The 24,802-nt window shown below is 38.9% G+C and overlaps 2 protein-coding genes and 1 pseudogene across 6 annotated transcripts; 1 reads left to right on the plus strand and 2 right to left on the minus strand.

Annotated features, from left to right (window-relative positions):
* sfxn3 (sideroflexin 3) lies at nt 1-13,591 on the plus strand. Of its 2 annotated transcripts, none has more exons than XM_039784637.1 (11): nt 1-98; nt 2,741-2,913; nt 3,116-3,286; nt 7,914-8,012; nt 8,584-8,659; nt 9,088-9,173; nt 9,284-9,411; nt 9,565-9,614; nt 9,806-9,855; nt 9,974-10,021; nt 10,132-13,591. In XM_039784637.1, the coding sequence occupies exons 2-11, from the start codon at nt 2,750-2,752 to the stop codon at nt 10,226-10,228; spliced, it is 969 nt and encodes a 322-aa protein (XP_039640571.1). In that variant the 5' UTR covers nt 1-98; nt 2,741-2,749; the 3' UTR covers nt 10,229-13,591. The 2 variants fall into 2 exon arrangements, with proteins under 2 accessions (XP_039640571.1, XP_039640572.1); XM_039784638.1 differs by having other exon boundaries at nt 14-98; nt 2,745-2,913.
* An 804-nt stretch (nt 13,592-14,395) lies between these two features.
* On the minus strand, nt 14,396-21,456 carry LOC120548383 (peroxiredoxin-like 2A). 4 transcript variants are annotated; one of them, XM_039784641.1, is made up of 7 exons: nt 21,218-21,297; nt 18,371-18,613; nt 17,489-17,674; nt 16,895-16,986; nt 16,543-16,683; nt 15,934-16,098; nt 14,396-15,842 (listed from the first exon to the last, which is right to left on the minus strand). In XM_039784641.1, the coding sequence occupies exons 2-7, from the start codon at nt 18,564-18,566 to the stop codon at nt 15,747-15,749; spliced, it is 876 nt and encodes a 291-aa protein (XP_039640575.1). In that variant the 5' UTR covers nt 18,567-18,613; nt 21,218-21,297; the 3' UTR covers nt 14,396-15,746. The 4 variants fall into 4 exon arrangements, with proteins under 4 accessions (XP_039640575.1, XP_039640576.1, XP_039640574.1 ...); XM_039784642.1 differs by lacking the exon at nt 21,218-21,297 and adding an exon at nt 19,195-19,214; XM_039784640.1 differs by lacking the exon at nt 18,371-18,613 and having other exon boundaries at nt 21,218-21,456.
* On the minus strand, nt 21,430-23,905 carry LOC120548384 (annotated as a pseudogene).
* Nucleotides 23,906-24,802: the final 897 nt, after the last annotated feature.

Raw genomic sequence — 24,802 nt, forward strand, 5'->3', positions numbered from 1 at the left:
CGATACTTCTAAATGTAAAAGAAGGCAGCACAGGTCCAACCGGTTGTGCTGTGATATTGAGAGAGGTCATACATCTTCGAAAAACGAAAGCAAGCCAGGTACGTTTCAGTGCTGACTGAATTCACGTCTTTAATGAATTTAAATTACACTACGACTAAGACAGTGTTTACTTCGCCTAGATGAGTGCCCTTATTACAACGCTAACTAAAGTGTTAGCATATTAGTTAGCTTGTAAACTAGCTAGCTGGCTGGTTGACGTTAGTTTACCAAGAGAGCACTGAAGTGGTTTGTTTTGATAGCGTTGAAAAGCCGTTAATTGTCCGTATAACCTAGCTAACGTTTGATGTTGTGGGAATTTAATTTGGTTTTAATGTCCCGTTCAAGTATTTGTGTGTGTGTGTGTGTGTGTGTGTGTGTGTGTGTGTGTGTGTGTGTGTGTGTGTGTGTGTGTGTGTGTGTGTGTGTGTGTGTGTGTGTGTATATATATGTATGTAGCTAGCTATGTATGTATGTATGTATGTATGTGTGTGTGTGTGTATGTATGTGTGTGTGCGTGCGTGCGTGCGTGTTATTATCATAGACTGTTGATATTAAGTCTATGGTTATTCATCAATCAGCTACCCCGCTAGCTAGTTCGTTAGCAAGTCTGCCTACGTTAGCCGCCGGTTTGCTGCTGACGCCGGCAGCGTGTCGTGAATTCCCCCAATCCCGTCTGTCACTGTGTATGTGTCATGCTATGTCTTTGATCAGCTATCTATCTATCTAGCTACAACTACTTATCCAACGTTTGTGTCTTTGAATCCACCATACATGTTATCTCGCTCTAGAGTTATTTTCTTTATCAGTTTGCAGAGGGGGTTATGACTTTGTCATGGCATGATCAGTGAGCACTGTCGGAGTGCCGCGTAAATAAGCACACATACAACATTCCTGTAATAGTTTTGTTTGTACACAAGTGTCTCCTGAGCACTTACTCAGTATGTACAAAGCTAAAGAGCTGGAACTTGTTGTCGATATTTTATTAGTCATTTGACAGAAAACAATTTTGGCCTTAAACTAACGTTTTCATTTTTCAAGCAACGTTTCATATTTAGCCTACTTGTTCCAGCTCCTCAAATGTGAGGATTTGCTGCTTTTCGGTGTGTTAAATGACAGTAAACTCAAAATTTTAGTTTTTTTGGACTTTTACTCTGACAAAAAGCTATTTCAGGAAGTCACAGTGAGCTTTAGGAAATTGTGATGGACATTTTCACAATTTGCTGAAAGTTTTATGAGACAAATCCATTAATTAAGAGAATAATTGGCAGATTAATCAATAATGAAAAATCATCGCCTTAAATGGTGGTTTGTTTTTCAGTATAGTTACTTTTATCTTGTCCTATCAACATTTCACACCAGCAACTATCTGGCTACATGTGTTTTTGTGGTTAACAATGCTCCAGAACAGAAAATCAACGTATATATTACATGAGAGTAACGGAGTTCAACGGAGAGGGACGAGTAGGTCTAAAGTTGCAAAGATAAATTCAATAGCTGGCAATTTGATAGCTAGATTGCCAGCTTTATCTTATGCATGTCAGCTTTATTAAAACTAAACTGCTGGGTTGACTGGTCATGTAATTCATTGGTAGTTGCAGTGTGAAATAAATGATTGAGGGTACATGCTGTGTGAGTACAGTGAGCACTGTCGGAGTGCCGCGTAAATAAGCACACATACAACATTCCTGTAATAGTTTTGTTTGTTGGAACTTGTTGTCGATATTTTATTAGTCATTTGACAGAAAACAATTTTGGCCTTAAACTAACGTTTTCATTTTTCAAGCAACGTTTCATATTTAGCCTACTTGTTCCAGCTCCTCAAATGTGAGGATTTGCTGCTTTTCGGTGTGTTAAATGACAGTAAACTCAAATTTTTTGTTTTTTTGGACTTTTAGTCTGACAAAAAGCTATTTCAAGAAGTCACAGTGAGCTTTAGGAAATTGTGATGGACATTTTCACAATTTGCTGAAAGTTTTATGAGACAAATCCATTAATTAAGAGAATAATTGGCAGATTAATTAATAATGAAAAATCATCGCCTTAAATGGTGGTTTGTTTTTCAGTATAGTTACTTTTATCTTGTACTCACAGCCACAACTGATACAAGACTTTTGAGATCAGCCTCAACCTGGTACATGCTTTCAAAGAAGCTACAATCTGACAAGGGGGAGGGGCTACACCCCAGTGTAGCTCTGTACTGTAGCAGAGCTATTAATAGAGTAGAGGTGAAGGCTTATATATGCATTATAATAATGATAATTTCACCTTTACAGCTGGGTATCAGCAATACTTATTTGATATCCTCCAAACTGTGTCGATAGAGCAGAGCGTTGAAAGTATTCCCATCTAATGTCTTTTTTCTTCGATCAGATGGTTCCCAATTGAAATAATAATTTTAACATTCAACAAAGAACCTTGGCTTTTAAAAACGTTTTGTTGAGAAGCATGTATTGTATTTATTTGTTAAAGTATTGTGATGGTATGATTTCTCAAACAAGGCTCAGCCTGTGAATTACATAACTGGACCTCGTCATTTGTTAATCCGTCTAATATGAAATTCATTAAAAATTTAAATCTGTGTCTTATCAGTTGTTCCTCTGAAATACTCTCAAAATGGTACACTTGTATTTACATGTGAATCCAGTATAGATTTGTGACATAATGTGTGCATACTAATTAACATATCTGCTATTCATTAAAGAAAGCCAGGATGTCTGAAGAGCTGTCTCTCAACATAAACATCAAAGAGCCAAGATGGGACCAAGGAACATTTATGGGGCGCGCCAAGCACTTCTTCATGGTCACAGATCCCAGGAATGTCCTGCTGTCCTCTGAGACTCTGGAGGACGCCAGAGTGATCATGGAGAACTACAGGTAGAGGGTCATGAAATAAGAGGATGGAGTAGGAGTATACTAAATGATAATGTTAGGGAGGTTGTTGTGGTTTGAGGCATGAATAGAAATGAGAATTGACATGACATGACAAGGAGCATCAATCTAAAAATCACATACTATATTTTTCGCATACTGTATAAGTAAAAAGGCATTATGTGTTACACTGTTTTGACTTCTTCAGAGCCGGGGTCGTGAAGCCTGGCCTGACGGAGGATGAGCTCTGGAGAGCCAAGTACATTTATGACTCCGCCTTCCACCCCGACACAGGGGAGAAGATGTTTGTGATTGGCCGGATGTCCGCTCAGGTGCCAATGAACATGTCCATCACAGGCAGCATGCTCACCTTCTACAGGTACAGCAGAGGTTTCAACACATAATTTAATGTTTTAAACACCAAACTGAAAATGGCTTCATCAGAATAAAAAGGAAAAAATAGAAAAAGTAAAATTTACTTAATAAATATTATACTTTCATGTGATTTAAATGTAACCTTAATATGGCATACAGCACTGCATAAAGATAGAGATTGTAATCCCTGCACAGTGAAAATCCTCTTAAAGAATTAAAAAAAAAAATCACTCACTACTGAATACTGACAAATCATTGGGCGAGTGAAGTCATGTGATAATGTTGCGCTAAAACAACCTGATGAACAACAAAAAGTAATCAATATAACAGTTTGAGATATTTATCAAGTGAAAATTATCTGTTCAAAGATTTTAAAAAGTGCAACTAGAATTATTATGAAATAAAACAGTCGCTGGAAAAAAATGGCGATGTGAAATAAAGGTTTCACAACATAAAAATGTAAATTTGCACAACAGGCTTTGGAAAATGGACATTTTCAAATAAGAACTGTTAGAATTAAATAAAAAAAAATAAAAAATGTTTTTATTGCAGTAAAAACATTACAGTGTTTCCCACAGATTAGAAAGCAATTTGTGGTGCGGGGGGGGGGACGCCCCATGTCAGACCGGGGGGGTAGAGGGGGGGTAAAATACTTATTTTCGTAATAATCAAGTATCAAAAATAGGGGTGGTACGGTTCACAAAACCCACGGTTCGGTTCGTATCACGGTTTTAGGGTCACGGTTTTCGGCTCAGTACGGTTCTTATTTTTTCTTTAACACTCCAGAATATACTTCAGCATATAGCTAAAATTAGCATATTGAATGCATGTTGCACAAAACGTGCACACAGTGGCAGTTCTATATTGTTATATTTCATCATAGGTAACGTGAAATCCCACACACCAGACTATAAACGACGCTGGCGCATCCTCCAGCTCTGGGCAGCCTCTCTCCCACTTGACATTTCTGCAGGTGACGTGACGTGACCTGCAGCGGCACCCCACTCCACTTGAGGAGCGGTCGGCTCGATGTCTCTCAAAATCTGACGAAAATCTTTTAAACTGACCTTTGTCGATCTGAAATGAAGACAGATTCAGCAACTGCATGGCTTATTTCTCGCTTAAAATGTTTTCAGAAACACGTTTCGGTGAACTATTTTAGTACAATATGAGATCTTATTCTGAACGAGCCGCCATGACAGTCTGTTTTGAAATTTGGGACCAGCCAGACCCATGTGACGCAATCGTCCAATCAGCTGCCATGGGTTGCGTTTGTCACGCCCATCCCGCTCGTCATTCCCAGTAACTGTTTTAACATAGGTGTCGAAAGTGGACACTACGGCAGTAAGAGGTTAGTGCATATTAACAGTGGACTGACGAACCGTGCGGTACACACACGCTCCGAACCGAGACTAGCGAACCGAGCGGTTCGGGTGTTTTTTCATGAACCGTACCACCCCTAATCAAAAACTGAGGAGGACACACTGTTGGATGCTGTCCTCCTCTCCTACTCTTTCTTCAATGCCTAACGAATCTATCTCTTTCTCTCCCTGACCCTGTCTTTGACTGATTGAAGCCTGAAAATATTGTAAACAAATTAATAATATAACTAATTCCACTAGTCGGACTTACCAGCTCTGTTTCAGACTGATACCTCTTGTTCAGACTGGTCCTCATCCTCAACACGTGCCTTTTTCAGTCACGGAAAATACTTTGTATATTTGATTCACAGCTGCTATATAGTGTTTTGACCTCGATAACCCAACTGCATTTTACCGCAAACTTGTGACTAGTTAACTTTCTAAAGCAGGCGCAATTGCTTATTTGCTAAGAGTCGGGTCGGGACTCCAACATTAACACACTGACAACATTGTATTCAGAATATAACATATTTTTATAGCACTTTTTAATGTGTGACTGTGCAAAGGTGTTCATGAGATACCACCCTTTCGTGAACTTGTGAATTTCGCCAGGCGTTTTCTCTTGTTTTCATGGAGACAGACTCTGAGTGTGTGTTTGTGTGTGCTATGTGAGAGAGACACGTGAGAGACAGAGCAGGGATAGGTAATGCAGCTGAACGAATACGCTGCGTTAAAAAACAATTAATAACGAAACGCAATATGTGTATTAGGGCTTTGACTTTTGCCCAGAAATCATATTCGAAGTTTGTTTGTTTATTAATATTAATATTCAAATATATTCAAATATTTATTAATAATATTGTGACCATTAAATGCCTTCAGTAAGACCTATATTTTTATCAAACTTAAGTTGTATATGTTCTGTCCACCAGGGGGCAGTGTATCAGTCAATGTCAATAGACAGACGATGTTTTCAGAAGAAAAACACAATTATTAAAATTCTTAATATTATTAAAATCAGACCCTGGATTAAACACAAACGGTATGCTTTCGACAGGAAGTTCGGAGCTTTCGTGTGTGTGTGTGTGTGTGTGTGTGTGTGTGTGTGTGTGTGTGTGTGTGTGTGTGTGTGTGTGTGTGTGTGTGTGTGTGTGTGTGTGTGTGTGTGTGTGTGTGTGTGTGATGCGTGCGTGTGTGGTGCGTGTGTGTGTAGAGTGTGTGTAGAGTGTGTGTAGAGTGACTGTGATTAGCTTAAGAGTGAGTACTGACTCTAGAGTCATAGTGAGAGGAACAAAGTGTCTCCCCTGTTCTTTCTGACCACGGTGGGACATCTGTAGCAGGAAAAGTTAACTCTCTCCTTGATTTCATGTTGTTTATGGAGAAGGAGAACCAGGAAAGGAGTCAGGGGGAAATGCAAGCCATGTGTCGCCGCGACTTGTAGTTACATTTTGAAATGCGTGAAAAAGCCTCGGAATCTGAATTGAAAACGTTTACAAGCAAACACATTTACAAAAAATAATGGCCATAACGTCCTAAAACAACTCCACTGGCTTCCTATTTCCCACCGGATCACCTACAAAATCCTGGTCCTCACCTACAAAGCCCTCCACCATCTGGCCCCTCATACCTCACTGACCTCCTCTCCCCCTACCAACCCTCACGGTCCCTCAGATCCACCTCAGCCGGTCTCCTCTCCATCCAAAAGTCCAACCTGCGCTGTTTTGGGGACAGAGCCTTCTCCAGAGCAGCTCCCAGGCTCTGGAACTCCCCCTCCCCAAGAGATCCGCACCTCTGAGTCCCTCACCATCTTCCAGTCCTGCCTCAAGACCCATCTCTTCACCTCAGCCTACCCATAGTCCACCTGCCCCCCTCCCTTTTTCATCTGTATCTTGTTTTGTTCTACTTGTTTTGTTTGCTCGTTTTTTTTGTTATGTTTTTATAATCTACCCTGCCCTGTAAAGCGACTTTGAGTCCATGAAAAGCGCTATATAAATTCAATTTATTATTATTATTATTATTATTATTATTATTATTATTATTATTATTATTATAACAGGTTCGAATATTAAGAGCTGCCTAATACTTTGTTAGAATATCATTATTATTTTTAATATTCAAATTATATTCGAATCACGAAGTTCAGAGTCAAAGCCCTAATGTGTATGTGGCGGCCGGTGTTGATTGTGTGGCGCACCGCCACAAATTAGTCTATGTGTGGGAAACACTGCATTATCTGCAATAAACCCTTTCATTACAAAAACAAACAGGATGAAATAACATCACATAATACTGATATTCTAAACATTTATTTAATGGAAATGTCATGGCTATATTCTATATGTTGTTCCTATTTATTTATTATTTTATGATGTCTTATTAATTTATTTAATAGTGAACACTTTGGACCTCCATATTTTACATCCTTAGAATTGTATTACTTTGGGACTTTTGTCTGGTGATCAGACTAGTAATCAGTGGGATATCACAGTGTCATTGTTGCATGGTACCACTGGAGGGAGCCAAAGTCTGAAATTTCAAATTCTACACATAGTGGCTTTAAATATAAAAGAAAATATAGGCACAACATATAAAGATGAGGCCTAACATCAGATTATTTATCAAAGGAAAGAATATGCAAAATACTGAGAGGTTCATCTGTACTGAGTCGGAGAGAAGGTTTTACTTCAAAACACTATTTAGTGACAATTGACAGAAGTATTAATCCAGAAGACAAACCTGTGGTTTTGAGCTAAAATAAACTTGTGGCTTGACTTGTCCTATCAACATTTCACACCAGCAACTATCTGGCTACATGTGTTTTTGTGGTTAACAATGCTCCAGAACAGAAAATCAACGTATATATTACATGAGAGTAACGGAGTTCAACGGAGAGGGACGAGTAGGTCTAAAGTTGCAAAGATAAATTCAATAGCTGGCAATTTGATAGCTAGATTGCCAGCTTTATCTTATGCATGTCAGCTTTATTAAAACTAAACTGCTGGGTTGACTGGTCATGTAATTCATTGGTAGTTGCAGTGTGAAATAAATGATTGAGGGTACATGCTGTGTGCTTAATATTATAAATATCTCCGACTCTTTCTACTGTGGGGACTGGAGATTAGCACACATAACTGTCTAATCCTCAGACAGTAGGGTATTTTTGCTTTATGCTCTACTATGACAGTTTTTACAATGTCACTAAACTCTTTCGCTGCAGTGCCAAAAACTTTAGTTTGTACTGTACATTCTGTTTTTCCCTTGTGTTTACAGGACTACTCCGGCAGTGGTGTTCTGGCAGTGGGTTAACCAGTCCTTCAACGCTGTCGTCAACTACACCAACCGCAGTGGAGATGCCCCCATGACCGTGAAGTAGGGAGGACTTCTCACTTCACTTCCACTCTAGATCATTGCTGTCCTCCTTCTAACCTAATGTCTGTAAGGAGGCTATGGGAGCTGCTGTCCTCTCCCCTTCCCTCACAGCGGTATTACGTTCCACTGTTAAGCATGTTCAGCCCCCTGTCACCATGCACCCATGCTGACATAGGTTATATGCTCCCAGTTGATGTCAGTTCAACGTGCATTCTCTTTTCATTGTGCCAGAAAATGCATCTTTCAGGTGCTGCAGAAATGCATCGAATGCATGCATGTATGAAGAATAGGGGGGGGTTGCCTTCAGAACATGCAAATGCATGTTCATTTGTTAAGCATGTCATTGAGTATTAATGTTATAGTGTCTTCCTCTGCATTATTATTTGTGAGGATGTTCATGTTTTTTTACCTTTGCACTTTCACAGAGCATGGATTTGCAAAATTACTGAGGCAACTCTACTTTGAAATGTTCCACTTCAGAGTACCCCCTTATAGATTGTCAGCCGCAAACTTCAGCAAACAGTGTTGAAGAGGAAGTGGGTAATTAATGTGTGATGTTGTCTCTCTGCAGTCAGCTTGGTGCAGCCTACGTCAGTGCTACTACTGGAGCTGTAGTCACTGCCCTGGGACTCAAGTCTCTAGCTACGGTAATGCCTGTGGTTCAAGTGAATAAACTAGAGCTGCAAAGATTCATCGATTAGTTGTCAATTAGTTCTCTGATTTCAGTTTCCTAAATAGTAATCAATCGGAATACTTTCTAGTTTCTTCACTCCTCTATGATAGTAAACAGAATATCTTTGAGTTGTGGACAAAACAAGACATCTGATGACATCATCTTGGGCTTTGGGAAACACTGATCGACATTTTTCACAACTTATTTTGACATTTTATAGACAAAACAACTAATCGATTTAATATAGAAAATAATAGACAGATTAATAGACAATGAAAATAATCGTTACTTGCAGCCCTAGAATAAACATATAAAGTAAAACAAAGTAACTCAAATACAGACACACTGATCTGCACATATGTTTCTCTACATTTGTCTGAATGTGTTTCTGTATCTTTGCAGCATCTCCCTCCAATCATGAGCCGGTTTGTCCCCTTTGCTGCTGTTGCTGCTGCTAACTGTATCAACATTCCCTTCATGAGACAGAGGTAAGATCTCTAAACTAAAAGACAAATGGCTTTGTTTTACTCGGTAGCTTTTAGGAACGGTTATGACTTCCAACACTGCTCTATATGACTTTTGTTTTTGTTTCTTCCAGGGAGTTGAAGTATGGTATCCCTGTGATGGATGAGAATGGAAACCGATTAGGAGAGTCCCCCAATGCTGCCAAGCAGGCCATCATACAGGTGGTGGTGTCAAGGATCGGCATGGCAGTGCCAGCAATGGGTATTGTCAACATTACATCTACTGTTTTGCTAGTCACACCGTACCATGGCATGAGGGATGAAATCATTTCACGCCCTGTTGGACACGTACCAAAGTGTGAAATTTTCTTTCATAAAACGCAACACTTGAAATATATTATTTAATTTTTTACAGCCATTCCCCCTGTCATAATGAACGCACTGGAGAAGAAAGCTTTCATGAAGGTAAGCAGACTGCATGCATGGCTGTCATACAGTTTTTTAGTTACTGGATTCTGCTGGTGTTTTGTGAGGCTGAAAAGAGTCCCGTCGCATTCCACATGTTACACATCCATTGAACAGCTAACGTGTCAAATGTCCAACTTGTCTGCCTGATTCACTGCAGTTCTGCCTTCTCTGATTTTGTCTCCCTGTAGCGGTTCCCAATTCTAAACGCTCCAATCCAGGTGGGGCTCGTCGGTCTGTGGTAAGTAAATAACGCATTATAGTATCTATGGGGATCATTTTTAATGGACTCTATTATGTACGCTTGAAAAGAAACGAGTGACACCGTCTAAACATCCCTTTCTATCTCTTGTCTTCAGCCTGGTGTTTGCAACTCCTCTATGCTGCGCCCTCTTCCCACAGAAAAGGTACCAGCCGACCACATCACTCTCCTTGGAGAAAAAGGAGCTCATACTTGTACACAGCAGTTATGTAACATGTAGTAGCGTTTTAATCCTGTTCTATCGTCTCTTTGTAGCTCTATGAGTGTGAGCGGGCTGGAAGCAGATCTGCAGGAGAGGATACGACAGACCAGTCCCAACACCTCCACCGTCTACTTCAACAAGGGCCTGTAGGACCAGCCAACACATATCCATGCACACACACAAGACATGCAGACAATCAGACATACACACACGTCTGTTGTCCTGTGGGCACAAGTGGGAGGGCAATACAAAATGTATTTATGTTTTTTTTTTTTTGTGTACTACTGCATTTGTTTTTTGTTTATTTTTTCTGCGTGTAACAGCAGACGGTTAGGCCGTTGATTCTTGATGATTAACTGAAGGGCAAACAAAACCCTTTGAAAAGGAGGATCACTGGCAGTTCTCTCTGTACATACAGTAGATGGCACTCCTTAGAATAGAAAAACGGACTCCTGACTTTTTTTCTATTGTGTCGTAGTGTGTTTTCTGTCTTCCTTTGGTCAAAACTGCCTAGAGTGGGGCAATTCATGAAGTTACAGATTTGTGTTTCACTCACCAATATTTCATGTTGCATTCAGGTTCATGTAAGTTTTTTTTGCCTTGTGCTCCCCCCACTTCCCCCCCCACACACACACATTTAGAAGTCCTTTTTCCAATTCTTGCCTAGTCCGCGTTGCAGTATTCCCCACTTCCACCAATTAATTTCCTCCTTGAACTTGAATCATGCAGTTGTACTGGAAGAACCAGTGTGTTAAATAGCTCTGATTAGTCCCACCCTTGATGAATAAGTTCCTCTTTTGTTGTACTTAACCGGTGCAGCTTTCGTCAACTCTCCTTGAAGTGTACTTATGTCCCTTCATATTCATAGACCAGGTAATAAGGTGCTAGGTACAATGTGGCAAAGAAAATGGGTAGATATTCTACAAAAAATATGTAGAAATTATAATGCAAAAGGCACTACTTGTTACCTGTTTTTCAAGGCCTTTTATCGTTTGATCAGTCGCAGCCTTTAGTGGCAAATTAATGAATAATAGATTGTTGTTGTTGGTGGTGCTTGTTTGGTGGTTGTCAGGTGGAGGAATATCCTTTTGTTGTTGCTAAGACGAAATGATCTGAGTTTTGCCATTTGTGTGTTTTAAATTAACAGTGATGTGCAGAAGCAAACAACAATTGATTGCTGTTGTCATGTGAAAACTTAGCAAATCAGATTTTTTTGTTTTTTATGTTCACACTTGAACTGAACAATTGCATGAACAGGTTAAAAGAAATGAAAGCTGTCTAATTTAAGTCAGAGATGCAGGGTTTTTATGTGCAACAGCTAGCTGGCCATCTGAAATCGTATCACTAGAGCCATTAATGTCCCATTGTACCAAATGAAAGTAGCTAATATTGTGGGACAAAGTCCAAATACTAAAAGCTTATATCAGGGCAGTGGGTAGCTGTATGCACGGTCTTTGTTGTTGCTTCGTTAAAGTGGACAGTTTGGCTGAGTTTGAGCTTCTCTGATCAAATTCATTTACAGTGTCGGCCAAACACATGACTCAGTGTGGTTAGATAGTGATGATGGTGTATGTGAGGAAATAGTTGGATTTATCTATTTATCTATATATACACATTTATAAATATATCTAAATATACATATTCCTGCATTATCCAGACGGCACTGGATAATGCATGAGTAATTTTAAAGATTTTAACTTCAAGGTGGGCCTCTGTTGGCCCCACATATGCAGGAGCACAGAAGAGTTTGCTGCAAATGAGCGAGTGCACCTTTAGGGCTAACGCGTTCTCAGATTAGAGGAGTGGTCCTCTAGTGGGATTTAAACAAAGTCACAGATTACCAACTATGATTAAATGTTTCTGAAATTTGAAATTGTACAGTAATTAATTAAAAGTAAACTGATTGTGGATGTTAAGGGACTGTAGCAACTGCACAAAAATCAACTTCTGTACAAAAATACACAATGATTGTTTCTATGTGATCCTGAAATTGAAGGGTTTAATTCCAAAGTGATATTCGGATCATTTTATGGACTCATACGGGCCTATCCTGAAATACCACGTTGATATGACTCCTTACTTCTGAATGAGAATGTGGATGTCTTTGTATTATTTTTAAAATGACGGATATCTCATTTTGGAACAAAACTCGTCTTTCAACTGTTTTCTTACTCTCCATTGTCTTTCATATGCAATGTAAACACTTAACCCCCAAATAATAGCTACTGTTGAGTCCCTCGCCTCCTTCTGTAACACTGAGCCATGATCACATGCACTGCAGGACAGTGTTTCAGAGTTGGCATCACTAATGTATTCCAATATTTGATATATACATGGCTGCATCCTTATACAAAGTTATTGTGTTTGGGGTGTTTTCCTGCTGAGGGTGAAACTGCACTATATAACCTTTGCTGTCCTGCTGTAGGAGCTAGTTGGATTTGCGTTGCTATTTAAAAGGATTGTTTTAAAGTAAATTGAAGACTGTATTTGTTTATGGTGCTGGATGATGTTAAACGAACTATGGTTAGCTTCTGCTTTTTTCCTTTGTTTTTCTGGTCTTGGAATAATAGCGTAAAAGTGTCAAGAACAAAACTGGAAGGTTTTAGTCAGCATTTAAATACATTTGTAAACCTGTATCTCAGCTTGTGACTGTACTGTACCACCGTAACATGTCGCACCAATAGAGCTAGCCAAAGATGAGACAGGTTTGAATCGTACAGGATTGAGGAGAAGTGTGTAGCTTTTTGTGAAGTTTTGTTTCAGCTTTAACGTATGGACCTTTTGTCATGCAAAAACATGTTTTTGTTGTTTATTTTAACAGAAATGGTCCTTAACTTTGTCAACAGCACACCAAAATGTTCAAGAACATCGCTAAGCATTGTCATTAACACACAGCTAACAGATTGAGATATAAATAAATGAAACGCACAGTTTAGTTTGGTTAAAGATCATATTATTGGTATCGATTTTTGTTTTGGTTTTGGCATTCTAATCTCCTAAAAAACGTGATTTCACATAGCACCAGTGAATGTTGGTGCACTGGTTGAAATCTCACTAATCTGTAACTTTGGTTGTTCTGCATTAAGGAAATGTCAAATCTTTGCATACTGAAAGCACAAATGTAAAGACAATCCATTATTGTTACACTCCATTAATACTTATTGGTTATGTCATGTACATACAACTTACACACATGTAGTCCTGTCAGTATTGGTCCTGTGTTTTCTCTCTCTGTTTTGTATTGTGTTGAAGTATATTTCCTTGATGTGGAATGTATTTCACTCAGAGCAATAGAATAAAATATGTAATGTTAAAGTCCAAACCTTTCTGCCTAATTTGACATTACAGTATTAAACATTGTATATACTAAATATATCATCCTCCTGCTCTTGGGGAACAACTAGAAAAATAACTTTAAAAGAGTGAAAACCATGTTCTGATCTGATAAGGATTGTTTAAATGATAAGGAGTCAATCAGATAACACTAAGATTAAACTGAGAATGTCATCTGAATTGTTATGTGTTTTGGCCAAACACACACGCACACACACAAAGTGACCAACCCAGCTAAACAGGACTTTATTCTACATCGAAGTCTACTAATGTCTTAGTTCAGATGTCTGAGAATAAAATATTTCCCAGGATTAGTTTAAACATGATAACAGATACATTTTTACTGACGTTTGTACCCATCCAGAGCTTTCTACAGAAAATGAGATTTTTTTTTAGTTTTCAGCCATAGTATGTAGATATTGTTTCGGTAGCTATAATAAATTAATGGTTTAAATGACAGTCAGATTTATTTACCAGAAAAATGTGTTTAGAATATAAACTGTTGATGGCGTTTTTGCTCATTTTAGTTATTTTACCGAATATTTAGTGCTACTGGAAAGCATGCAGGATTCGATTAATAAGACATAGGACTATTAATCAAACTAAAGGAAAAGAGTGTGTATGTATTTGAAATTTTAATAGATGGATTTGATACATTTTCACAAATCAGACACAAACTTGACAGAGTCAGACTGCTGTCTCATACGAACTGGAAGTTGTAATTGAGGCTGAGAACCTACATACTAGCAAAGTAATTTAGAACAGCAAACACATTTGTGTCTAGTTATAAAGTCCAGTAAAAACAAATCTAAACCTATTAGCCATCACAATCAAGACTTGTTGGTGGTTTGTTTGTGTGAAAAACTAGAAATATAAAGAAATCCACAAGAGTTGGTAGAATCTATTACCAAAACATCTGTAAACTGGTCATGTAAAGTGCCCTAACATACAGATGAAATCTTAAAAAAAAAAAAACACACAGTGTACAGTGCACAGTGAAGAGATGGTGATGAGGTCTTCTTTATTTATAATTAACACATACAAATACACACACATGCTTCAGGCAGCACAAACACTCCTCAACATGGCGAGAGTGGCTGAATCTGCATGCGTTTAAGCATCAAACCTGCTCCTCTCAATGTTGAGTTTGGAGTCAAGTTGTCATTATAGCACACACAGACAGCTTACACTCATCCGCCATGTTGAAGGCCCATTCAGGTGCCTGACCAAGAGAAGCAAAGGAAGATAACACATAGGAACAGTATTACAAATGTACCCTATTACAAATGTACCCTAACAGACAGCTTATAGAATAATTCATCAAATGTATAATCCAGTCTTTAGACTGATTTATGTGGTTCTCTAAAAGGCGGATTTCAAGTTACTTTAAATGTAATAGCTCATGTACCTGAATAAAAATGCTGCTTTTTATTCCCTTACTACCCGTTATTAATACCCGTCTCAAAAACACTAGCTTCTAGGTGACAAATCTTGTAATATTGGCTCTTTCCTAGAGTTGGGTTGATTTCCGGTTTTGCCGGTCCAGTGTACAAGATTAAACCGGTTTGATTTTATGCAATTGCATTTGTCATTATGACTCATTGTGGTTCTGGCGAAAATAAAAAAATAGTATACATCAGCAACCTGTGCCAGCAGTGTCACGCTGCCAAATCCAACAGTGTTGGGCAGTAAGGCCTACAGCAGCATAACTAGTTCACATTGGTTTCTTAGTAGCATTGTTGTTTTATTGATCAAGCAGTGTGGTAGCGACCACACAATGTAACGATGCATTTCCCCAAGTATTTGTGACGCTCAAGTGCAGAAGAGCGTTCTGCTAAAATAAAAGTGTTTTTTGGGGTGACGAGACATGACTCATGGATGTATGCTAAAAGTGGGCTGCCCACATGGCAATATTTTGGATTTGAAGCCGACGAAAGAGGTGAGCTGAAACGCAGCTGAGACGAAGCAAACTTACAAGAAAAAAGTAAAAGTCTAATTATGTCCCACTCAGGAGTGGCTGCTAAGTCAAGTGTGACATATTGGTATACTGGTCTGGTCCGGTGTTTGGCTTAATATCGAACCGGTTTAAACATTTTAACACTGGCCCAAGTACATCTCCACTAACCAACAACAAATGAATGTGCAAAAAAACAGAGGTATATTGTGATATTAGACAACACAACCAAACTTAAATGTCATTATAATATCAGTATTTAAGTAATGGATGGATTTTGATTGCATCTCAGCATGTCAAGTTAAAAATGCAGTTATGTTTTGATCTAAATACAGTGTACCTTTGTCCAATGCCATTTATTTTTGGAAAAAATAAAAATACTTATTTCACTGGCACAATTTTCTTAACAGCCTCTAAAACATCTGCAGTCTCCACTTTATTGCCAAACTCCTTCTCATGGTGTTCCAGGAGAATCCCCTGCAAATACAACATGCAGTGAAAATACAGTATTATGAAGCTCTATTGTGCCAAACTTCTTTGGTGCAGTCCAGATGTTTGCTACGCTTACCTGGTCTCCTGCTCCGATGACAAACACTCCCCCCAGGATAAAGCCCTCGCCGTTCATGTTGCCCTGGTAGCCGGACCGCCAGGCCCGCATGAAGTTCTGCCACACTCCGAGGCGAAGGAACCCCAGGCCCCCCATTCTCCTCTGCAGCGGGCCGTAGAAGTTTTTCTACAATCACACAATTAATAGCTTATTCACCATAAAAGAATTGTTAAACATTTATGAAAATTGCTTAGTTAACCAAGACTCTAGTGGCCATATTCACTCCACTAATGGACTAAGAGTTCCACATCCAAACTATTAACCACACAAGTTTAGTCGATGAACACAACATTAATTAGTGACAATTTTGATAACAAATTGATTGTTTAGTAGCTTCAGCATGTGTATAATTTCTGTTATTATAAAGGTTTTTTTATCATAGAAGACTAAGAAAAGTGCAAAGAAGGGGATCGGGACAGGTTGTCATTATCAGCTGCGGAGATCTTTAAAAAAGGTATTTAAAAAAGAAATAAGATGTTTTAATCGCAGTGTAGTTTAGATGGACTGGCTGGAGGGTGAGCACTTCTGACAGCGGCTCTGGAAGATCTGAAGTTATCTACCACGGCTGACCTTTTCATCTATGTAGATGTCCCCAGCGAAGTGCGGTCTGAAGTCCTGGATCTCTGTGCCGATGTTCTCCTTCACCACAGCGACCAGAGGGACCCCGAGCTCTTCCAGCTGGGTCTTCAGAGAGGACAGCTCAGAGGCCTCCTACAGACAGAGACAGAGACACAGAGAGAGAGAGAGAGAGAGAGAGAGAGAGAGAGAGAGAGAGAGAGAGAGAGAGAGAGAGAGAGAGAGAGAGAGAGAGGGAGAGAGAGAGAGATTATGCCATCTGGGGAGAGATTACTCATATACACTATATACATTTCAGTCATGTGTAACAGCCTGTCCTCTGTCATTCAGAAACATTACGCATCACCTCTCTGCACAAAAATCATCCAGGTCGTCGTACGGCCATGACCACAGCCCCATTCTTCTCCCACAGGCTCTTAGCTTTAATGATGTTGTCGTCTGCAGACAAAACAAGAAAAAAACGCTTTCTAAAACAAAGCTCCAATCTGACATGTCTCTGATAAAAAGAAAGCACAAAAATGTCATGGATTTTACTGCTGCAAGAAAATTCAGTAAAGCCATTGTGTGGACCATAAAATATGCAGCCTTCAAATGGAGAAAAAGCTAAATGTTCATGGTCACATGGACCATCAATATGTATTAAGAGTAACACAGTAACTCGACCTTCAGCTTCAGACAAAGACCATTACAGTGATGTAATCTGTAATACCAGGAGATTTGAGAAAGCAGCTTTGCCTTGAATCCCACAACACCTCATTCAGTGCAATATATGTTGCATACAAATGCAACCGTGAAGAAAACTGGAATTGGCTGATGTAATGTTAATTCCATTATTTCTATGGTTAATTCTCCTCCCATTGGCTTTAACACCAGCCAGCGTTGAGACAAACAGGTTTATTTGTGGTGAGTGACATATTAGACAGCCAATCAGAAAGCCTACCATCTATGGTGGAGCGCAGGTCAGCATCTTCAAGGGTTTCCAGTGACAACTGTGCAGCTTTAGGCAGACACAGATCAGTGTTGGCCAAGAAGATCCCAGCAAGCGCAGCTCCAACAGCACCCAGACCCAACGACCACATCCCCATCCCAAATAGCTCCCCCTCCAGGCCGGACTCGGAGGACAATACTGCAGCACAAACGGGCAACAACACAAGGAAAGAAATGTGTCACAATTCTGACATTACATTATTTAACCATACAGTTTTTGCAGTTTTCTTCACATTGCCTATTGTAAATGAGCTGCTAGTTGTGCAGACTAGCTGATATTTTCACATACTCTTTCACTCTCAGTGAGAGCAACAAGACCCAGCTTGCAGATTTTGGCTTGTGTTTGAGCATATTATCATGTCTGTGTGAGTTGCTTTTTACGCCTCTTCTCACTTTAATCTAAAGCCCATCCATGAGATTAAATAGTTGATATACTTACAAAGGAAATGGGATGCTGGTCAACATGACAGGTTAAACCGTTTGTAAATGCTATATTTGACTGCAGCTGGTGTGTTTCTTAATGAGTCACTCTGGGACAGCTAACCTTTGTTTGTACAGGTTATTGTGCCTTCACCTGTATTATTTTAATTTTTTTTTTTTTAAAAAAAAAAAATTTTTTTTTTTTATAAAAAAAATTTTTTTTTTTTAAAAAAAAAAAAAAAAAAAAAAAAAAAAAAAATTTTTTTTTTTTGTTTTTGAGTCACTCCAGCACAAAGTGGGTGGAAAGCAAGGAAACACTGTGCACAGGTCACGGCTGAAACACGGTTTCTAGAACACGCTGGAAGTTTGGGTTATGGTAGGGAACAGCTGTGTAGGCAGTCAAATATGTCCTTGCCTGTAGCGGGCTTGTTTGGGTCAGGACTGGCTTTGGCTTTACTTTGGTGAAACAGAGCAGTCTGGGTTCTTAGAAACTGGGGTCTGGCTGCGGTGGAGGGCTGGCTGCTCATGGTACTGCTCCCCAGAGAGAGGGCAGAGCAGCGCAGGGACAGTCTCCACCTCAAAGCTCTCGAACACCTGGACAGAGCCAGCATCGGGACCGTGGACAAAGTCTGACCCTCTGACTACAAACAAGATTTCACTGAAAGAAAGAAACACAAGTCTTTTCTATGAGCGTTAAACCACTTGTGCCACGCCACAGACCGTTTCAAAGACAATACAATCCATCTCTAACTGCAAGCGCTACTTTCAAGGAGGCTGCATTTGATTTCACAGATTTAAGAGAGAAAAATACTGTGGCATCTTTCTTTTCTCATTAGACTACCCAGATAAGACGTTAGCCAATTTGTAGCCATGCTTAAAATGAAATGATTACCCACCCAGAGTGTGCAATATCAAAATGAAAGAACCATATTAGCAAGTACGAAAGGCCCTTATCTTGATAATCTTACTGGGGTTTTAAGAGTTCTCCATTTGCAAACAAACTTCCTATTCTTGCACGGAAGCTCTCGTGTGTGGTAAACACATCAACACATAAATTACAGTGAAAACACAAAAATATAAGTCAGTTTATAATTAGTACACAGAGAAATTCATGCAGTCAGAATTAAATATGACCAGTCAGATATTACACTGGGAAAAAAAACTGACTTAAAGTTTAATTAGGATCAAATCTATCTTTTTTATAACCAATTAGAAAAGTAAAAAAAATGTCATACTAACTTGTCTCCATTTCCAAAATGTGAAGAAATATTTAGCTCATCCCGTTTCAAATCGTAAATGACGCAAATGCGCTAGTGTTCTGACAAATAAAGACAGGGAGGACAAAGGGCTGAAACAGCAACAGCCTATAGCTAGACAGATGCCCACGCCTGCAACTCAAGGAAGAGTCTAAATTCCTTGAATGCGTCTGCAGAGCAAGCAGTGAGAGGAGCTGTCAACACTGTCACTGCCAAACATGATGTAGCGTTGCCTAACACTTTGAACATTATCACCAAATATAATCAAGTGATATACTACATTAATGAGATGACTGGGGGAAGGGTCAAACAGTAGCTTGTAAATAGTATTTGTACTAAAGTACAATTTTGAGTTACTTTACCTTAGTATTTTCATTTGATGCAACTTTATACTTCTTCTCCACTACATTTCAGGGGGGAATATTGTGCTTTTTACACTACATTTATTTGACATTTATTTGATTTTCATACAAAAAATTATCAGCTCCTAAAATATGATTTGTTATATAGGCGATTAAACTACCCAATGGTATACCTAATAGGTGGTGAAATTAGCTCCACCACCAAAAACTAGATACAACATTCAAATGCTGCTTAGATGTTTCTTGTCTTTGACAGCTATAGTTAATAGTTACCTTGAATACTCTGATTTTTTATGCATGATCAACTAGTGGAATGATTTGTCATATATTTAACTGCCCAAGAGAATATAAAATAGTTAAAACAACCTTAAAATGTTGCATACATGTTAATGCATCCGTAATAATAATCTAATAATATCATCCTATGAAAATATCATATATATATATATATATATATATATATATATATATATATATATATATATATATATATATCTTAATATAACATTACTTATATTTTTTATAATTTACTTTTATTTGTTAACCAGCTGTTAAAACCCCAAATTGTAATACTCGGTTGCCTGGAAGGATATGGGACTTAACAACAATTCAACATTAGTTCCAGTGTTTTCCCTTTGTAGTCGGTTTGTGTCCCTTTGTGGTAGTTTTGCGTCTCTTTTTAACACCATTTTGGACCGTTATTATTATCATATCTGTGTCTAAAACGTTGGAAAAGCTAGCAGATAATAAATAAAAAACACTCAAAATGATTAAAGACAAAACTAAGCAAGCTGAATAAATATTGTCCAACTTATATAACCGCTTATCTAAAGCCTGGAAACAGAGCCAAGAGGAGGTGCAGAAGTCTAGTTCTCTCAGACTACTTGCATTACAATATGTTGAAAGATTATCATGGAATTTTTGCCCAACGACGCCTAAAATTAGGTTTTAAGGAAGCTGTGGGCACTCTACTTCAAATTCTGGCAGCTTTTTTTGGCTTTATACCCACTGCAGATTTAATGTGCTGCTATTTTTATTATTAGTCCAGCAGCGTAATTGTATTTGCTGTTTGTTCGGGCTTAATATTTTGTATTATAAAATTCATAAAAATAATTTCACAAAGAGTTTACTTACTTGACATTTTTTTATTTTCTTTGCTAGTAAAGGGTCCGACTACTTCTTCCTCAACTAACTTACATGTAAAGATGAGGTCACTAAAATAGCTACCAGTAACGATCACCGCCCTTTTCAGCCCGCAGGAAGACACATAATGCAGATAATGACCTTAACGCTACCAATGTCATGTGTGACGTTAATCAGTCAATGGCAGTAGTCTACCTGATGGCTCTACACACTACACTTAAAATTGTAACCGAACAGGTCTTGATATTTTATCTTTTTTAAATAAATATGGTGATGGTGGTGGTTATATAATCAATACGTTCAGTCTCCTACAAAGTTGGCACGGAGACAAGTGTCGTGGTATACAATCAATAAATTAGCAGTTAGCTTAGCTAACGATTTAGCCTTTGATTTATAGAGTCTGGGCTTGGAAATAGCATGTGTTCCTGAGGCGGGTGCACCTGTTCAGAAGCTGTTACTGTCATATAAAGTGGAGTACTTTCGTAATAAAGGCGCACTCACCAGAATCAATGAAGCGACAAACAGCAGCGCCTCTCTGAAAGAGCGATTTGTAAACAGATTTTGGCGCATGCGTACTAAACGTCAAAGGAGCAGGGAAACTAATCGAGCAAGATAGCTGGCTATTTGAACTTTGACATGAATCTGAAGGAGCAAGGCATGGGAAATGAAGGCACGCGGACAGGTAAATATGCTGATAATCTTTTTCCAGCATGACTGGTTAAGTGGTTTATTACGTGGCAAATATGTTAATCACTCCAACGGCTCAATCTCCCTCATGTCAGTGTTGGATTTGTGTGCTAGCATCAGATCTGTTCTCTCAGCAGAGTTTAGAAACAAATCTTCATTAAACACACACAGAAGGCCATCACACAACCAAAACCAGAACTGCAGAAAGTGGGTCAATAAACAGTTAAAGTAGCACATTTAAACCACAGAGTTGTGACACAGTATAACATATCAGCAACAGGTGAATGCAGTCAGAAAAGCATTACATTTCCAAATACAATATGAGTAGAGCACATCATGATGTAGAGAAAATTCCTGGATTAGCTTAAAGAATGCACACAGCAAATGGCAACATGCTGCAACCAATATTACATAACGTCTCAATGACAAACAGTCCATTCAATCACATATTTGAGGTCTATCTTGCCATATCGTCTTGCATTTTGCGGGCTGTTCTGAGTACTGCCAGCATATTCACTTTATCCCCAAACTCCTTCTCGCGGTGCTCCAGTAGAATACCCTGGGGTGAACACAATCAAAACCCATTAAAACATCCGGATGCACTTGTCAGAAAATATTAAATAAGTTACTGCCTACCTGATCTCCAGGCCCAATGACAAAGACTCCACCCAGGACAAGTCCTTCACCTCTTATGTTTCCTCCAAAGCCCTTCCTGTAGGCCCGCCAAATGTTCCTCCACACACCAATACGCAGAAATATGGATAGACACATCCACCTCTCTTGAGGGCCGTAGAAATTTCTCTATGAGAATAATATAAAAGCAGCTTATTGTCTTAAACTACCGGTATGTAACCCTCCATGTTTCACTTAATAGCTTAAAGCCATGTGTAAATACAGACCTTCTGATCCACATAGACCTTCCCAGAGAAGTACGTCTTGAAGCAGTCCAGCTCCTTGCCAAGGTTCTCTTTGACCACGGCAAACAGAGGCACTCCAAGTTCCTGCAGCTGGGACTTTAGAGAGGACAGCTCAGCAGCCTCCTAGAGAGGGAAGGACAGAGAGAATCAAATAGCATGGATCAAAGTTAACCAGTTAGGTGACTACAGAGTTCTTATTACTGATACACATACAGTGATTTCTTACCTCTCTGCACAATAATCATCCAGGTCGTCGTACAACCATGACAACTGCTCCAGTATTCTCCCACAGAGTTTTGGCCCTGTGTCGCTCATGGACTGAAAGAGACAAAAGAGCATTATTGAATCTAAATCATTGACTCTTCTTCATAAGGGATAAGTGAAGAAGTCCATTAACTATCTTGTGCCTTATGAATGATTAGGGCTGGGTATCATGTTCGATACCGGTACTGATACCAATACCCTGACTTTTTTCAATACCAATTTATGAAATCCATTTTAACGAAAAGAAATTACAACATTACCGCAAAATGTCTTTATTTATTTTTCAGCTCCTACTACGTGAGCCCCGTCTCTGTGTGTAACGTAGAGTTTTTCCTGTGTGTCTCTACAACGTGTAACGTTACACAGCCAATCACAAAAAATATTATTTTATTGAATGATTAGGCAGATTTTGATACTCTGTAATTCGGTCGGTGCCTAAAAAGTATTGAATTCGGTACCCAGCCCTATGAATGATGCCGTCTGTTTTGGACAACAAAGAGTTTGTTGATTGATTTGTGTGCTGTCGTACATTATTTCACACACCAAAAGTTGGATTTTGACCAGTCTTGCATTCGTCCAAAGTGTTCATTAGCGTTATTAGTTCAGAGGGTAAAAATAGACAGTGTTTCCTTGTTGTACTGCGATGGAAGAACAGCAACACAAAGAGGGAATTTCATACTAAAAATCTGTAACCTTTTCAGTGCAAAAGTGCAGCATGTCTGCAAGTTAGCTCATTCTCCTTGTTCCTCTTTTTGGACTCACCGCCTCCAGTGGTCTTCAGTTCTGTGTTCTCCAGCACTTCTAGGTTTGCCCATGCTGGTTTGGACTGAAACCAGTCTGTGACAGAGCTGATGAGCTCTGCAACAAACAGGCTCAACGCCTTCAGGACCACGGTCACACTCACCATGACCCTAAACACACTCCGCAGGCACTCTACGGAGAAAACATGTAAAAACACTCTGCTTCAGGAACTTTTAACAAGATTAAGATGTTTTACCATCAGTCAGATCACTTTAGCATGGCTATTTATATCTTTACACAGATAAACAGGTGCACTCATGCATGCTTTGTTAATTTGCCAAAAATGCTTTGCTAACCACATATTAACAAGAGAATCAATAAGATGAAAGTCTTGGTTTTTAACGGCTTAACATTTAACTTAACATTTATTTGAGTACAATATGTCAAACAAAACTGTAAAAAGGTGATACTGACCAGAATGTGCCTCGCTGCTAGTGTGAAGAAATCTGATGTTTGCAACCAGCCCCTTAAGCCGTCTAAACTCCCATCAGTCCCCCTCACAATGAAAGCCTTGCTTATGTGAACGTAACATGATAGGAATTTCTCAAAGACTGCTGTGAAACAAGGCTCATGTTGAGCTCAATCCTCAGTACCAGGTACAGCGTTGTGCAGAGTGAAGCTCACATCAATTAGCAATGTGACAGCAGTTTTAAATATTGATTTAATCAGTTATGTTGCCTTGATTATTTTAATATCCATACATATAATAAATAGCATCTGTAATTAAGTATTTGACAACGATACAAAGTCTCCTGATCTTTTTAGTTAAATTAATGAACACCATCAGAATTTCTTATTTTAACTGCTGACATAAACACGTGTCAGTGGGGGGCATACAAATGTCTTTGTAAGATTTGTCTTTTTATTATCTCTTCAGGTCAGTCCCAAAGTAGCCGCAGAGGTCCTGAGATCACATTCCAGCTGTTATGGCTCAGAGCAAGACGGCCCCCTGCAGGAGGTTAGTGAGATTATAGTGCTGACACACAGTCTGCTCAGTGGCTGAATTCAGGGCTTCAATTAACTATTATTTTCATTACCAATTATTCAATAATCATTTTGTCTATACATTGTCAGAAAATTGTGAAAAAATAGCCACTGGAATTTCCCAGGACCCAAGGTGACATCTTGAAATTGCTTGGTTTTACCCCAAAATATTCAGTTTACTGTCATGCATGACGAAGTTCAGCATCAAATCCTCACAGAGGCTGGGCCCTACATCTTTTTGCATTTTTGTTTGAATGTCTAAAATGATTAATTGATTATCAAAACAGTTGCTGAGTTAACTATATCTAATGTAAAATTGATTCATGATTAGATAATACATAATTTGACTCATACGAAATTACTAAATGAGAAGTCATCTTCTTTATATCTATTATATAGATTTTGTCCATCTTCTAAAAAACATCCTGTCTGT

The sequence above is a fragment of the Perca fluviatilis genome, chromosome 19 (genome assembly GCF_010015445.1).
Source record: "Perca fluviatilis chromosome 19, GENO_Pfluv_1.0, whole genome shotgun sequence".
Lineage (NCBI taxonomy): Eukaryota > Metazoa > Chordata > Actinopteri > Perciformes > Percidae > Perca > Perca fluviatilis.